Source organism: Sciurus vulgaris (assembly GCF_902686455.1).
Source record: "Sciurus vulgaris genome assembly, chromosome: 1".
In the NCBI taxonomy this organism is placed as follows: Eukaryota; Metazoa; Chordata; class Mammalia; order Rodentia; family Sciuridae; genus Sciurus; species Sciurus vulgaris.
Genome location: NC_136461.1, coordinates 10,388,552 through 10,404,136, shown reverse-complemented (window position 1 = coordinate 10,404,136; position 15,585 = coordinate 10,388,552). Strand labels below are relative to the sequence as shown.

The 15,585-nt window shown below is 64.1% G+C and overlaps 1 protein-coding gene and 1 pseudogene across 3 annotated transcripts in view; one reads left to right on the top strand and one right to left on the bottom strand.

The window, feature by feature from the left end:
• Nucleotides 1-15,585, top strand: part of LOC306654597 (caspase-9-like) — a 462,751-nt pseudogene that overhangs the window by 264,341 nt on the left and 182,825 nt on the right. The gene's annotated exons all lie outside the window — the stretch shown is intronic.
• Nucleotides 4,974-15,585, bottom strand: part of KAZN (kazrin, periplakin interacting protein) — a 1,024,745-nt gene continuing 1,014,133 nt past the window's right edge. For both annotated transcript variants that reach the window (XM_079142965.1, XM_079142966.1), the window contains 5 exons: nucleotides 13,210-13,441; nucleotides 11,892-11,993; nucleotides 11,399-11,565; nucleotides 7,137-7,248; nucleotides 4,974-5,529 (listed from right to left, as the gene is read on the bottom strand). In XM_079142965.1, the coding sequence (XP_078999091.1) occupies nucleotides 5,365-5,529; nucleotides 7,137-7,248; nucleotides 11,399-11,565; nucleotides 11,892-11,993; nucleotides 13,210-13,441 (778 nt within the window). In that variant the 3' untranslated portion in view covers nucleotides 4,974-5,364. The remainder of the gene's footprint in view (nucleotides 5,530-7,136; nucleotides 7,249-11,398; nucleotides 11,566-11,891; nucleotides 11,994-13,209; nucleotides 13,442-15,585) is intronic.

Sequence of the window (15,585 nt, the reverse complement as noted above, 5' to 3'; positions counted from 1 at the left end):
TCACTCAACCAGGCCACGGAATGCAGGGGTGGGCGTGGCCTCGGGGAGCAGGTCTGAGCGCCGCCCCCGCGCGGCTCCTGGCTCGGGGTGGCCCGTTGTCCCCGGCGGCTCCTCAGTGGGACAGGGCAGCCTGCAGCTCTGGGACATATTGTACAGCTCAGGAACCAGACGGGGTGAGCGCTGACCTTCCACGTGAGACTCCCGCCATCTGGGTGAGGACGCTGATTCCCACCCTGGGCACTTTCTGGAGGGCAGGGGTTGCAGGCTGGGCCTGATCCAGCCCAGGTGCTGGCATCCCTGCAGGTGGGGCTGGGTGGTGGCCACGGTGGGAGTCGTGGAGGTTGTAGGTTTAGTGGGAGGGAGCAGCAGGGTCAGGCCAGGGACTCCGTGGAGGGGATGGGGCCGTCCCCACACGGTGGGCCAGCGCAGCCACCTGGGTGGGGCCCGCTCCCCTCTCTGGGCTGACTGGCTTTGCCCCAGGTTCCCTGTGAACTCCAACCTTGTGGGTGCCCGTGAGTGTGGGGAGGAAGTGGCAGGTGGCCACGGCCGTGTGGATCCCCGTGTGGGGAGGATGTTTATTCATTTCCTTTTCTAGGATTTAGGCAGGACATGGAAGGAGCAGGTGTTCCTCCTGGATAGTCCTTTCTGCCTGCACCCCCATTTCCCACTACAACCTCCAACCTCAGAGCCAAGAAAAAACGTGAACTCCAGCCCCACTGAGGCTCAGAGAGGGTAAGAAACTGGCCTGGAGTTGCACAGCCTTGGGTCTGTGAAATCTTGTGGAACCCAGTTCCCACTCTAGACCTGACCAGAAAGGCCAGGCTGAGTGGTCCCCTGGCCTTTCTGGTCAGGTGTCAGCGTCTGCCCCTAATTTGCTGTGAGTCTGGGGGCGAGTCCCCCGGTGTCCTGCTTGGTTCCTCTTGTCTATAAGCTGGGGAGGGAGGAGGGAGAGGAGCCCTTGAGACCTTTCCCAGCCCCTGTCCTGAGTCAGGAGCTCCGGGGCCACAGGGCTGGCTGGCTGTCCCCGCCCTTCAAACCTGTCATGATGGAGCCGTTTCCTCAGGTGGGGGCTGGACCCGTGTCCGCCATGCAGGGTGGCAGCAGGACGCCCCTCCCGCCTGGGGAGCCACCTGCGGGCCACAGACCAGGCGGTGCCGCCCACACTGGACAGGAGCCCCAGCCGAGGCCGCCTCCCGCTCATGAGGGAGGCCCCCAAAACCCTTGGCGTCCCCGTCTGTCCATCAGAACCGCGCGGAGCCGAGGAGCGTCACGGGGATGAATGGGTAGAGTCACAGCGGTGGCTCGGTGGGCGATGGCCTTGTCCCTCCCTCAGGGACGTCCGCCATGTCACGGGAAGCTTTGGGGTGTCGGGACGGTGTGGGGGACCCTGAGTGAGGCCGGGGCTACCGAACACCCGGCCCAGAGTGTGGTGGCTCAGAATATCGCGGTGCTGAGGGTCAGAGTGGCTACCCGGCCACCCCACACGGGCGGCTCTCCCTCCTGAGTCTCTGACGTCCCCAGACTCTCCATCCCTTCAGGCACTTCCCGTGGCTGGGCCTGGAGTCACGTCCTCTCCCCAGGGTCTGGCGGCCTGGCCCACCTGGCAGGAGGCAGGAAGGGGCGGGAGCATGGGGGAGGCTGGACCTTGGGAAGCTGATTGCATCTGGGTTGGCGAGAGGTGGGAGCCTGGTGGGGGTCTCGTGAGCGGGCAGCAGGGTTCTGCTCTCCGCCGACCCCCTGCAGCACCTGAGCAGCCCCTGGGCCCGGCTCCAGCCCCACGGGGCTCTTCCCAGCCTCAAGGCTCTGTTCCCGCTGCCGCAGGACATTTGCACGTTCTGCTCTGTCTGGTCTCCTCTTCACCTCCTGAGCTCTGCCCAGGCCTGGCCTCCTCTCGACGAATCAAAGCCCCAGGTGCGAAGGCCCCTGGCCGCCAGCTGCCTCTGCTCGCAGGCTGCCACAACCCCATGCGTCATGGTGTGTCTGACTCCGTCTGTTGCCCCTGGGAGCCCCTGGGATTTCTTTCACCGTGTCCTCGGCAGCGAGCTGGGGCTCTGACCCTGGGAGGTTCTTCCCCTGCTCCTGCAGGAATGGCTTCCCAGAATTCAGGACTCAGCTCAGGAGTCCCTCTCCCTCCCCCAGGCAACCTGGCGGTCACACTTCACCAGGGGTCAGTCTGAAACTGACCCCCTGGGTCAAGGACATGCCTCTCTCCTGTTGCCACATTGGGGACGACCCCACGGTGTCCCCAGTAACACCAGGAGGCCCTGGCCCCGGAGGTGTCTGTGGGTGTGGTATTTGTGGCCAGCCCAGGAACTGGCCGTCCCCTCGCCCGCCTCACGGTGGCTTCCCCCCTGCTCACCCCTCCCCACCGTGCCCACAGCCTCCCCGCCCGGCAGCCGCTTCCAGTTCCCGACCCGCCAGTGCAGCAGAGCAGACGGCTGGTGGCCGGGACACCTGGGTGGAGCCCCGGCCGCCCCCCTCAGACCGAGAGGGCCCGGCTGGGAAGGCCCGTCTGCCACCACCGCAGAGCCCTGGTCCAGCAGCCTGGCCTGGGTGCCGGTGGGGAAGTGGAACCTGGGGAGCCCCAGGCCCATCATGTCCCTTTGGAGACCTCCCACCTGCTGACCCGTGCGCATGCTCCGAACAGGACTCCGGAAAGCCACCTGAGACCCGCCTGGCAAACTGACTGGAGCAGGTGACGGTGACACCCAGGGTGGTGACTCCCAGGCCTCCCTCCCCTGAGCAGGACAGAGGCAAGGTCCCCACAGGGTCAGCGTGACAGATTGCACCCAATGCCACATTAAGTGACCTGGTAGGTCATGCAGGAAGGTGGGCAGAGGGGTCAGGGTCCTGGGACACGGGGTCCGCGGGCCGCTGGGCTGGGTCCGAGTCCCGCCTGTGACTTCTTAGCCTTACTTAGGGACCAGGCTAGCCCTCAACCTTCCCCACCTCAGTCTCTCCATCCGTGAAATGGGTTCTCAGCCTCCCCTCTCAACGTGGCTGCTGGGAAAACCGAGACCCCCGAGCAAAGCCACCTGGAGTCCGTGCTGGGCAGTAGTGTTTATTATCAGTGTTAAAATCCACTCCTGGGGGGACAGTGGGGGCCGCGGCCAGAGACTGTCCCGGTCACAGTCGGCTCCTCGGCAGCCGCGGGCTCCGGGGGACTCAGGACAGCCTCCGTGCGGCCACTAGCTGGGGACGCCCTCCGTCCAGTAGTCTCCTGGCCTCAGGCTCCTGGTCCTCACTATGGGCCCGCGGGATCCTGGAGACACGGGGCAGAGGCTGTGGCCCCAGGGCTCCTGGGCTTCATGGGACGGGCATCGGGCCTGAGCCCGGGTCCCCGCGGGGGAGCCCCTGCCGGGAGCATGGAGTCACGCCTGCCGAGTTCCTGTTCTGCCACGGTCCCCAGGCGGTGGCCTCAGGCTCTTGTGTCCCCTCTGAGGCCCGCGGGCTGGCCGTGCTCTCCGTGGGGACTTTGCCTGGCACCTGCCCCTGAGCCCGGGGGCCGAGGACAGCAGTGCTCCAGCTGCCGAAGGAGGCCCTGCCCAGGCAGGACGGGCCCTGCAGTGCGTGGCCGTGGGCGGGGGGCACCCTCTTCCCGAGCCCGGGGCCACATGCACCCCCTTTCCAGGGCACCTGCGGGCACGGACAGCGAAGCTCCAGAGAAGCCCGTCCGGGGGCTCCCCGGCCAGGCGCCGCCCTCAGGGGCTCAGACCACAACCCGGGCCTCCTGTAGGAGAGGTGGCCGCCCCGTCCTGGGCGGCTGCTCCTCAGCTGGCCATCTGCTGCCCAGCCCCGAGTTCCCCGGGATGCCACTCCCATGTGCAGCAGGGATGTATTTAGGATCTGCCCAGGGGACACGCCTGTCTCACCAGCCCCGGGTGGGTGGGGAAGCCTCAGGGACGGGGCCCCATTGCCAGCCAGAGCGCTGCAGTGGCCCGAGTGGCCCCAGGCTGCTGGCCCACTGGGCAGTGCCGTCTCTGCCAGAGCCGCCTCCCACTTGTCTGCTCGTTCATCTTGTCCCCAGCGGGACTGAGCCTGGAACGCGCGTGCAGGCGCCGTGGCTGTCGGCTTGGGTGCATGTGGGTCTCACGTGGTTAGATCACCTCCACCCCTCTCCCCAGCTGCCCTGGCCACCTCCCAGTGCCCACCTGGGCCTCCGATCACCCAGCGGGCTGTGGTGCCAGGGCACAGGGAGGGTCCCTGACCTCTCTGGGCTCAGGACTTGGAGTAGCCTGAAGACCCTGGGGTTTGGAACCTCAGAAAACCAAGTTGCACATCAGAGATTCATCTCTCCCTTGGGTCCTGGGATCAGAAACGTGTCCCCAGAAGGCCAAAGACTCAGAGGAAGGGGGACAGCCACCTGCTCACCATGCAGGTGTGTGGTGTCTGGTAGCGAGGACGGCTGTGCTGGGGAAGGTGATGGAGATGGCCGGAACCCCGGCAGCCTCGGGGAGAGTGCGTCTGGGGTTCGTCCAGGCTCTGCTGGTGCTTCTCTCACGAGGGGCAGGGAACGTGCGGTGGAAGAGCACATGCTCTCCCTGCGCTCAGAGGCTGGTTCCTCGGAAACTTCTCATTGGCTCCTGGTGCAAAAGGCCTCGCGGGAGGCGGAGCATCATGGCAGTGTTCCAGCAGAGCCCGAGAGAAGCAGGCCAGTGTCAGGCTTGTGCTGTGCCTGGGAAATTAGACCCCTGCCCACTTCGGGTTGTCTCCCAAGAGGGTTCAAGGTGTGTTACAGACATTAGCAAGTGTTAATCCTCAGAGGACCCCTGGGAGGGAGCCAGAAGTATGGTAGCTGATGACCTTGAGGCACAGAAAGGTGAGGCCACTGGGAAAAAACCACACAGCAAAACCGCGTTGGTCAGGACAAGGCTGGAGGGTCCCTCCACCAGCGCCTGCTGCTTTCGCTCTGTGGGATTCGTGATGAGGTGGGGGCGTCGCCTGTTTCAGGTGACAGGGACATCACAGCCTTCACCCTGGTAGGGTGTCCGCAGGAGCCCAGGGATGGCGCTCCGGTATCCCCGGACACAGGGCCCTTGAGCGGCCGCGCTCCCGCCCCGCCTGCGTCCCCTGGAAGGTCACGCCCAGGTCCTCGGTGGCTCCGCCCTCCGCTGCACGTGGGCGGTGGTCAGCACGCGGGCCTCCGCCTGTCCTGGTGCAGGGCCGCGCCCTGGGTCTCGGCGGGCTGGCCACCCTGACGTCCTCACGGCCTCTCTGCTGCCCAGACCCGCGGGCTGGCGGCTCCTCCCGCCACGCCCGCCCGTCTGGAGTCGTAGGGTCCGGCGGGTTCTTGGGGGGCAGAGGCGCATCCCCAGCCCAGGCCGCTGTGTACAGGGTCAGCACCCGAGGCCGGGCGCTGCGTCCCTACACGTTGGTGACCTCTGGGCTGTTGTAGCCGTCCAGGCGGTACTGCTCCGGCCTGCCCTGGGGGTCATCGTCTCCGCAGTCTTCATTTTGAAGAGAGCCGTAGTCATCGTGGAAATCCGGGTCTTTGCTGCTGAAGCCCCTTCCTATCTTCCCGAGGGGCAGCTGAGGAGAGAGGAACAGGAGCAGAGGAAGAAGAGGCGGGAACTGAATGTCTGAGATCTGGGCAGTGTGGCGTCTGTGGTCTGATCGCTGTGTGACCTGGAGTAGCCCCCTTAACCTCTCTGTGCTCCTACTAGTAATTCCAGCCTAGTGCTCCAGGAGACAGAATTAACATTAGGAGAGAGTTCCGTGTTCCCACCTGGAAGGACTCAGTGGGCTTTAAAGGGTGAGGACAGGTGTTGTCACACTAATTGATGAAAACCTCCTCCTTCCCTGCTCGGCAGGGAGAGAATTGAGAACAGTAGGAGAAGGTCCCTGCGAGAACAAGCACGGGCGTGAGGTCTGACTGCACCCAGTCCGGAAGGAATATTCTAGACAGCCTGGGATGGCAAAGTATCGGCTTTGGAGACCCAGAGACCAATGTCTGGGTCCCTGCTCTGCCACCTGTGCTGCGTGACCTTGGACACCTCACACCCCCTCTCTGAATCTCAGTCTTCTCAGCTAGAAAATGAGAAAACCAGCAACCTCTGAAGGTCGTTGTGAAGAGCAGAAAGCCTGCCTGCAAAGCCTGGGGCAGGTGCCAGCACAGAGTAGGAGCTGTCCCTACACAGTGGGCCTCCGGGCGGCTCTGTCGTGACTGTCCTCGACAGGTGGTGACTTCCTGGCTGGCTGCCTTCCTCCCTCCCCTCCCCTCCCCCTCAGGGCTGGGATGGAGCCCAGGGCCGGTGCAGACCAGGCAGGTGCTCCACCCCTGAGCTACCTCCACAGCCCTTTCCATTTTATTTCAAAAAATTCCAGAGGGGGCCTCACTAAGTTACTGAGGCTGGCCTCCAACACGCCATCCTCCTGCCTCGGCCTCCGGAGTTGCGGGGATCACAGGCATGTGCCCCTGCGCCCGGCTTGCCTTTCTTTCTGGACCACAGTTTGTCCACTTAAGACAAAATCATCGCTCCCAAAGGGCGTCCTGTAGACGGTCATCTGACCCCAGCCCAGCGGTGAGCCATGATGACGGCGGACTCTCACCGTGCGGGCGAGATCCTGACCCCCAGGCAAGTCCGACTCCCCGGGGGCATCACCCCACCTGCAGCATGCGCTGGGCGGGGCACCTGGGGTGACTCGACTCTGTCCCCAGGGGTGACGGCTGGGGCGGTCAGCGCCTGGGCAGTGCCGCTGGGAGCGGGGAGGGCCTTCGGTGACCCTGTCCCCCATCTGCGCTGGGACCAGCCCTGGCCGCGTGGAGGGGCCGCCAGAAGTCCATCTCCTGCTCCTGGTCCGGAGCGGCTTCAGACCCCAGTCCCCCCGGCCTCCCTCTGGCTGCGCCCAGCCACCCCTCCCCAGGGGCCTGTGGTTCGGGAGGCGGGGGTGGGGGCCCCAGAACCTGCAGCCACCTGGTGACAAGGACTGCGCGCTGAGCCCGGTGGGGACCGCAGGGACTGCTGTCACCAGGCCGGGGTGTCACGCAGGTCTGGGAAGCGGCAACCTGGGACCCTGCCCCTGGCTGCCGCTCACAGGCTGCACAGGAGCCCCGGAGTTGCAGCGGGAGAGGCGGTGGGGCCGGGGACGAAGGCCCCTCAGGAGCGCGCGTTCCTGGGGGACCACAAGCCACTTACCCGGCCCGCCTTGTACTTGGCGCCGCCTCCGTCCTCCTTCCCCGCCCTGGTGACGCTGGAGGCCCTGCCGGGTGGCGTTCCAAAACGCTCAGCCTCCCGGATGCCTGTGCAGCTGGGGACACAAGCCCTGTATCAGCAGGAGAGGCCCAGGCACCTCCTGCCACCAGGGACACACGCTCTCACACGCTGGGGACAATGACCACGCTCTGAGACCCACTGGACACCTCCAAGGAGCCCTTTATAACGGTAACTCGCTGTGCACCTAGACATGGGGACTGCCAGTCCTGCTTACAGAGGAGGAGAAGGAGGCACAGAGAGGTTAAGCAATCTGCCCAAGATCACACAGCTGCCACTAGCAGAGCCAAGATCCAAACCCAAGCCTCTGAGCCAAAATCTTGCCCTTAACTCCTCAGTGTGCTGACACACTAACTCCTCAGTGTGCTGACACACTTATGGCAATGGACGACTGGAGAGAAGAATCCCCAAATTTCAGCTAAATCAGATGTGAGCTGAGAAGCACTGGAAAGTTGTCCCTACTCTGCGTTTGAAATCTAGGTCCCCACCTGACCTCGGGATTCCTTTTCATTGTTCACTAGGTTTTGGTGAACGACAGCCACAGCCATCCAGCCGGTGGACAGGCTTGTGTGTAAAGTTCTGTCATTTACGGACTGTGCGCATGGGTTGACGCCTCGCTCCTCGGTGCTTTCTTGCTGTGGCTCCCAAGTCCCAACTCACTCACTCTGACCTTTGAGCCCTGGGCTTCAGCCCCCACTGGCCCTCCTCCTTCCGGATTTCGGGCAAGCCACAAGCCCCACGGGCTCGCTGGGCCTCCTTTCTTGGGCAGCGGGGTGGCCCTGCTATGACAGAGGTCTCCTGCCCTCGTCCACTGGCCGAGGCCAAGCCCCCTGTCTGGATCTTCCTAGGGCCGCCAGGGGCAGGCGCGGTTGAGCCTGGGTCTGTTTGCTGGCTGCGTGACCTTGGTGAGTCACCCCTCCAGGCCTGGTTTCCATACCTGCCAGGGATCCTGACATCCTGAGGGCTCAGAGCTCAGTGGGTCCCCTGGGCAGCCATGACACCCAGGCAGGGGACCCTGGAAGCGTGACCACAGAGGTGCTGGCCCTGGCGGCAGGCAGACGCGCTTCCCACGCGTCTGTGTGCCGGGTTCCGTCCCCACCCGGGGTGGCTGAGTAAGAGAAATGTGAACCCAGGGCGCTTAACCACGGAGCCGCCTCCAGCCCTTTTTAGATTTATTTAGAGACGGGGCCTCTCTGAATTGCTGAGGCTGGCTTGGATCTCGAGATCCTCCTGCCTCAGCCTCCTGAGCTGCTGGGATGACAGTGGGCGTCCCTGCGCACTTCCGACACCCTGTCAGCTGCTGCTGTGTTTGCCTCTGAAGGGTCCCCAGGGCCCGTGTGTTAAAGGCTTGGGGTCCCAGCTCGGTGCCCCTGGGAGGGGGAGAACCTTTTAGAGGTAGGGCCTAGGGCAGGTCTTTGTGTTTTGGGGTGTAGGCTCGGAGGGGATTGAGGGACCCCAGTCTCTCTCCTCTTTGCTCCTGTGGTGAGGTAGGACCTGGGCTCCGCTGCGCACCCGCCACCAGGAGCCGCCTCGCCCCAGCCCGCAAAGCTGGGAGGTCAGCCGATCTCTCGATGTCGTGGCCAAAGTGCCCTTCTATCTTCATGAAGTGACCAGCGGGGGCACTGGGCACAGAGAGGGGAGCTGACTGGCCAGGCCGCCTCGGGGCTCCTGCTGCTTCTGGGGCAGACTTGGCTGGGGTGGCGGGAGGGGCGCGTGGGATGGCGGCCAACGCAGCCAGTTCTGGAAACCTTGCGGGGGCTGCCGTGCGCCAGGAGCCGAAACCCGGTTCTCACTAGAGAAGCCACCGGGCTAGACCTCGCGGCCCGCTCTGCTGCCCCCCACAGAAGGCCTTGAATTCTCCCGACTCACGGAACGTCAGTGGGGAGTGGCGCTGGGAGAGCCCTGGGGTCCCTTCTGCCCTTCTTACTGAAGAAGAGACAGACGTCCAGAGTGGATGTGCATCTTGTCCAAGAACATGTAAAATACACGGTGCCCGGGATGCACATTGAGGATCAAGAGTCAGACCCGGTCTTCCAGTTCAGGGCAGGCGAGTCCCTGGCTTGGTCCCTTAGCATTGGCGTCACCGGGCCGTGAGGGGCTCCTAACGCACACAGCCACAAGGCTGTCGTGAGGACTGAGGAGAGATGTGAAGCTCAGAGGAGTGGCAGCTGCCATCCTGCGGGGCTGAGCCGCACAGGCTCTGAGACAGATCTGGCTTGAGTCCCCGCTCCACCGTCCCCTGGCTGTGTCCTTGTGCAGGCTGTGACCTGGGCCTCAGTGTCTGTATAGCATAGCCCCGTAAGTGGCTCTGTTCCCACCAGCCTCAGATTCCTTGTGTGTGAAATGAGGAGCCCGGACCAAGTCCAGTCCCCTCCTCCGGCCCTGTCCACAGGGGGCCACTGCTTTTACAGAGTCCCAGAGGAGTCCCTGGCCTCCCAAGACACAAGGACCCACCTGTCCCTGCCAGAACCTTGCCCTGCTCACCCACCCATCCCAGACAGTCCCGAGGCACCTGTTACCCCGGGTCAAGGATCAAGGGCCACACGAGGGCTTGCTCACGTCAGCTCCAGCCGCCCCTCCAGGGCTCGGGATGATTTAGGCCTGTTATGAACCGCATGGCTCGTGGGAGGGTGGGGAGGGTGGACGATCCGAGAAGAGAAGCCCTTTCCTGAGGGATCCTCGGTTCACAGGACAGTCTCATCAAACTTTGCAACTACCTGGAAAAGCTCAAGATGTAGATCCGTGGGCCCCGCTGGCAGGTGCAGGGCCTGGAGGGCTGAGATGCGGCTGAAGGACCTGCACCGGCCGGCAGGAGCCCAGGGAGCCTGCTGCAGGGCCCTGCGCCTTGAGAACCGCCTGGGTCTCAGCCTGCCGATGGGGAACAGCCATCCAGGATGCGGGGCCCGCCACAGGGGCATGACATCCTCCTCAGCCTGCTTCTCCACCTGCATGACGCCCTGAGTACCCAGCTTGCTCCCCAAGACCCCGTGTGTTTGGGGGGTTCAGTTCTCGGGTCCAATTCAGACAGTCCAAGGGTCAAATCTGGGCTCTATCTGCTCAGCTGACAAACCTTAGCTGGACCAGCCATGAAAGTGTGAAGCGTCAAGTGACTCGGCCTGGGAAGGAGAGGGGCCTCTGGATCAGCTTTGCAGAGAGATCATAAGGGAATGATCATAGGACTGATTGCATGTCGACAAATTAGCTAGATGAGAAATGAGCCTAGACGAAGCGGACACATTCCGAGAAAAATATGAACTAGCAGAGATGACCCCAGAAGAAATAGAAAACCTAAATAAACCCCTAACGGGTAAAGAGATTGAATGAGCAATCAAAATGCTTCCCACAAAGAGAAGCCTAGGGACAGATGGCTTCACTGGTGAATGCTTCTAGATGTTTCAAGAATAAGGAAACAAGAACCCAAGAGACAGAAAGGAGGGAGTCCTTCCTCGCTCACTCTAGGAGGCCAACATTACCCCACAAACAAAACCAGACACAAACATCATCGGACAGGAAAACTACAGGCCAAGACCCTTTCTAACTATAAATGCAAAACTCCTGAATGAAATACTAGCAAACCAAATCCAGCAACATACACGAAGGATCGTACACCCGGACCGAGGGAGATTCACCCCAGAAATGCAAGGATGGTTCAATACCTGGAAAATCAACCAATCTAATTCACCATGTTGGAAGAAGAAAAGACCAGCCTGGGCTCTGCCACCTGCTGGCTGGTGACCTTGGGCAGGGAGCATCGTGACCCCTTGGAACAAACTTCTCGTGTATGAAGGGGGGTGGGGATCTGATCTCGGTGATGTCAGAGGATGGAATCAGTGTACCCAGCAAGTGCTCCATGGATGACCACCTGGCCTTCGGCACACAGTGGTGAGGGCGGCACCTGCGGGCAGAGCCTGGGCATCTTCCAGGTGAGGATGCTGGGGCAGGCGGGTGGCCATGCTCTGCTCCCCTGGGCCGTGGGCACCCTTGACATGCCCATTCCTGCCCTCAGATCTTTGTCCCTCTGCTGGAACTGCCACCTCACCCAGGTAGGTGGATCTTTCCTCCTTCTGGTCTCTGACCTAGTTTCCTGGGCACCAACGCACCGTGACAGGGGGACATGGCCAGGGAAGGGTCAGGGCGGAAGCCAGGGCCCTCTGCTTCATGGTCCAACGCCCAGCGTGGGCACTCACGTGGCCGGGTGGAAGACGGCGCTCATCTCCTCTGCCAGGTGTCTCCGGAGGATGTGCTTCCCACTGGGGATGCCCAGGGCGGTGGCCATGGCCTCGGCATTGAACGTGGGCTCCAGCACCAGCACCGCGCCGTGGACGCCGCTGTTGGTCAGGTTGTCCGCGTACTCCTGGGGACAGAGCACAAGGCTGCGCTGGGGAGCGGACCCTCCCGCCCTTCGAGCCCTGAGGGCCACCTCTTCTCACCCACGAGGCCCTGACCCCAGCGGGGGCCCATAATTCTGTGTGGATGTCAGATGCGCCTGGATCTTGACCCCACTGCTGCTGAGGTGGGCAAGGCTGGCTCGGGGGCCCCATGGCCTGAGCGTCACCCCAGGGGCCCCAGGGCGGGAGCCGGCCGCTGCCTCCTGGGTGGCTGGAGGGTGGTGTTCCTGCCAGGCCTCGGCGGACGCCCCGGTTCAAACAGGGGGACATCCACTTGCAGCCCGTGCCTCACCTTCAGGTCGATGTCTCGCACCCACTGCAGCACGCGCTGGTTGGTCCAGACCACGGGGTCCGTGTTCTGCGTCTCACAGTGGGCCCGACGCTCCTGCAGGGCCTTTGGGGAGACGGGCCATGAGGAGGGAGGGCCTGTGGAGGGAGGGTCCCCACGCTGTCCCCTCGGCCTGCCGCGTGAGGGGCGGTGCGGCTGCTCGGCCACGTCACCCGAGCTTCCCGGGATGTGGGGTGGGTGGGTGGCAGTGCGGCTGTGTCTGGGCCCTGCCCCCAGCTTCCCTGCTCCCAGGTCACCGGACAGGGAGCTGGTGCTCAGTGAGTATCAGGGTGTCCGTCCCCTGGCCTCTGCTGCCCCTCAGAGGTCCCCTGGGGGACGGATTCCAGGTCAACATGCTCCCGTGGGACGCTCCCTTGCTGGGGCTCCCCGGCTGCAGACCCTCCGGTGTGCCCTGACCAGCTCCCCTGACCCCTTGTGACCTTTTCTGACCTTTACTGTCCAGACTGACATGGTGTCACTGGGGATCCCAGAGTCTAGGGCCCGTGTTCCCGGCCCGTGTTCCCACCCCCGTGCCCAGGGCCCCGCAGTAGCCGTGAGAGGGGACGGAGGGTTGGACGGTCCCTCTCTGCCCCCCTCTCCAGACCCCAGACCGCTCGTGTCCTGGTATTGCTCTAAGAAATGCCGTCTGGACCCGGACCCAGCAGCCGGGGTCGCTGCCTCTGGGGGACATGTGTGGAGGCCCTGGGGGCAGCAGTCTCTGCCCGGTGGTCTTGGCAGAGCTCAGCGTCAGGGGCACTCAGTCCAGACTCTGATGGTGCGCAGGGCCTGGCGCCTGCCCTCCTCATGCCCAGCACCCCGACTCGGCTCCTGGGCTGCTGCAGACCTGTCCTCTGGGCCTCTGGCTGCCGATCCCCCTGCCGTGTTCTCTCCCCGTTATCTGCTCCTGGTCCCTGGAATTCCTCCTGGAGGTCTGGGGGAGCCTCACTCTCCCTGGGAAGCCCTCCCTGATCCCCTGGAAGCTTCTTCTGCGAGTTTCCTTAAATCTCCGGCTTCCCTCCCTGGGACGGCCCCCAGCGGTGTCACCCTGGCCTCTTCCTGGGTTTCCCTGCTGAGCAGTGGGTCTCTGAGGATGAGAAGCCCCCTTTCCCCTGAACTGAGCTTAGGGCCGGGCCCAGCCAGATAGGCACTGGCAGCAGGTTGGACGGAAGGATGGATGGCGGAGAGATGCTGGTAGGGGTGGGTGGGCGGAGGGCGGAGGGACAGGACAGTGGACGCAGAGGAGGGGAGGGCGGAGGGGAGGCCCCGCTGGGCAGCGCCTCACCTCCCTGCTGAAGTCCACTTGGTACAGCAGCTCGATGCCCAGCAGGATGCTGATCTGGTGGAACTTCTTGGACACGCCCAGGTGCTTCTCCAGGTCCCGCTTCATGAGGGAGTTGAGCATCCTCCCGTCCACCAGGTGGTTCTGGAAGGCCTGGGAGTACTGGGACAGGCCGATGTCCTTCAGCCAGGCCTTGGCCACCCAGTGATGGTCCAGGTCGGCAGCTTTGGACAGGCTGGTGAGAAGACACGCCAGAGAAGGGCCGGTGGGCGGGGGTCCGACACAAAGCACTGGGCGGAAGTGAGAACAGAGATGGGCAGAGAGGAGGGGAGAGGGCGAGCAACGGCGGAGAGGGGACCAAGGAAGCGGCGGTGGGGACGGAGCGAAGAGAGGAAGGCGCAGAGGTGGGGAGAGAGGTGGGTGGGCTGGGAAGAGACAGAGACAGAGGCCGGGAGGCAGAGTCGGAGAGTCAAGGACCCAAGGAACGAGGGGGTCACGGAGACCCGAGGACTAGGGGTGCAGAGGACCCCCTCAGACGTGCCCTGAGTGACAGGGAGCAGAGGGACACACAGCAGGAAGCAGCGCCTCCGGGGGCTCCCACGCCTTGGCCCACCTTGGCTTCCCGGGGGCTCTGCAGAGCCCTGAGACCCTCGGCCTGGCCCACCCGAGGCGCGACCCCCAGCCCACCCCTCAACGGCGCTCTGGTCCGTTCTCCGGTTTGGAGACTGAGACGCAGTGGCGATGGCCCTCACGGCAGGTCCCCTCCCGTGTGCCACGCACGTCCTGGTCCCGGGAAGCTCTGGTGTGAGGGAGGTGCCGGCCTTCCGTCTTCCCAGAGCCACGCGGAGGCCCATCTTGGGGTCAGAATTAAAACCCGCGTTTTTCTTATTTCCAGACCCCTCTCTTGCTGCCTCGCTGCCGTATCTCAGACTTCTCTGTGTCCCCCACCCAATAGACCCCTGTGCCATGCACACAGTAGGTGCACAACTAACACTCCCCATGGGTCTGAATGGCCAGTGGGTCCCTCGGCTGCCATCCCCCTGCCCGCCACATGGTGGCAGCCTCGCAGAAGGAATGAGGTCGCAGAGTCCCACCTGCCGGGTCTGAAAAGTGACCAGGGAGCTGCCTGGCAAGAGTGGGAAGCCCTGGGGACACAGAGGGGTGGCAAGTGCCAGGGACAGTGGTGGTGGGCTTGTGAAGGTGCGCTGCCCTCCTCAGGAAGCCCTCTGGCCGCCCTACAGCAACAGGGCCTGGGCGGCCCCTCTGTCCCTCCTTCCGCCCAGCAGGACCTACGGAGCATCTCCTGAGCTTGGGGAAGACCTGCGTGTGACGCTCATGTTCCCCACGCGCCCTCCTCTCTGGGTGCTCGGTACCCAGGCTCCCATTGCATCCCCAATGGGCGCCGCTCCTCTCCTCTGTCGGCTCCTCCCTCCTCTCCCAGTCCCCGACCGGCCACCCTCTCGACTCCTCCTGGCCGTCGCAGGCACCCCGTGTACGAGGGCCCTGGGGGTCCCCCCAGCACACCAGCTCCTGAGCCAGCCGCCCCACCTCACCTGCCTGTCCCCCACCCTTCCCACCGACTTCCCAGGTCAGTGGGCTGTCCGTCCCCTTCCCTGCTTCCCCAGCTCCAGCACTGCCCCGTCCCTGCTGTGGATGACTCCGCGGCCTCCCCGCCTGCCCCTCCTGTCCTCCCTCACCCCTGCTGACCCCCGTCCCTGTGGCTAACAGCTGGCCCCACCCAGTGGAAGCAGCAGGGCGTGTCGCTCGGGCCCAACACCCTGGTGGTTTCAGGGCAACACAGCGAGGTCTCTGCGGGCTCCAGTCTCCCTTCCTCGCTGCCTGAAGTACCCCCACCCCAATCCTGCTGGCCCGTCTACGTCCTTCAACGCACTCGGCAGCCATGGCTGGTCTCCCCACCGGCTCCTCCTTCCTCCCGGCCCTCAGGGACAAGCCCCTTCGCCGGCTGTGTCTCTGCTGAGCGGGCGTCGCGGTGCCAGGTGCAGCAGGGGGCACGGTGGCTTCTCTCTCCCTTCCTGCAGCTTCATCTGCAGCTGCCACTCTGCTGGCCTGGGCAGCCGCCAGGACCCAGCCGGAGTCCTCGCCTGCCAGTGTTGGGACGGCTGGCGCTGTGACCGGGCCGTCCAGGGGCAGCTCTGGAACTGGACCCTTCCAGCCCAAGTCAGGATCCCTGCTGGGAAGCCAAGGTCTGGGGCAGACCCCACCCTCCAGGGCCAGCTGGCTTGTCACCGATGGGCTTCCCAGGCCCAGGCTTCATGGCCCTGCACAGGATGCCGTTGGGCCAGGGTTGTCACCCACGGAAACGGGAGCGACCTCCTCTCCTCTCTGAAGCAAGGGTTTGCCCAGCAGCTCAAGGGAGCA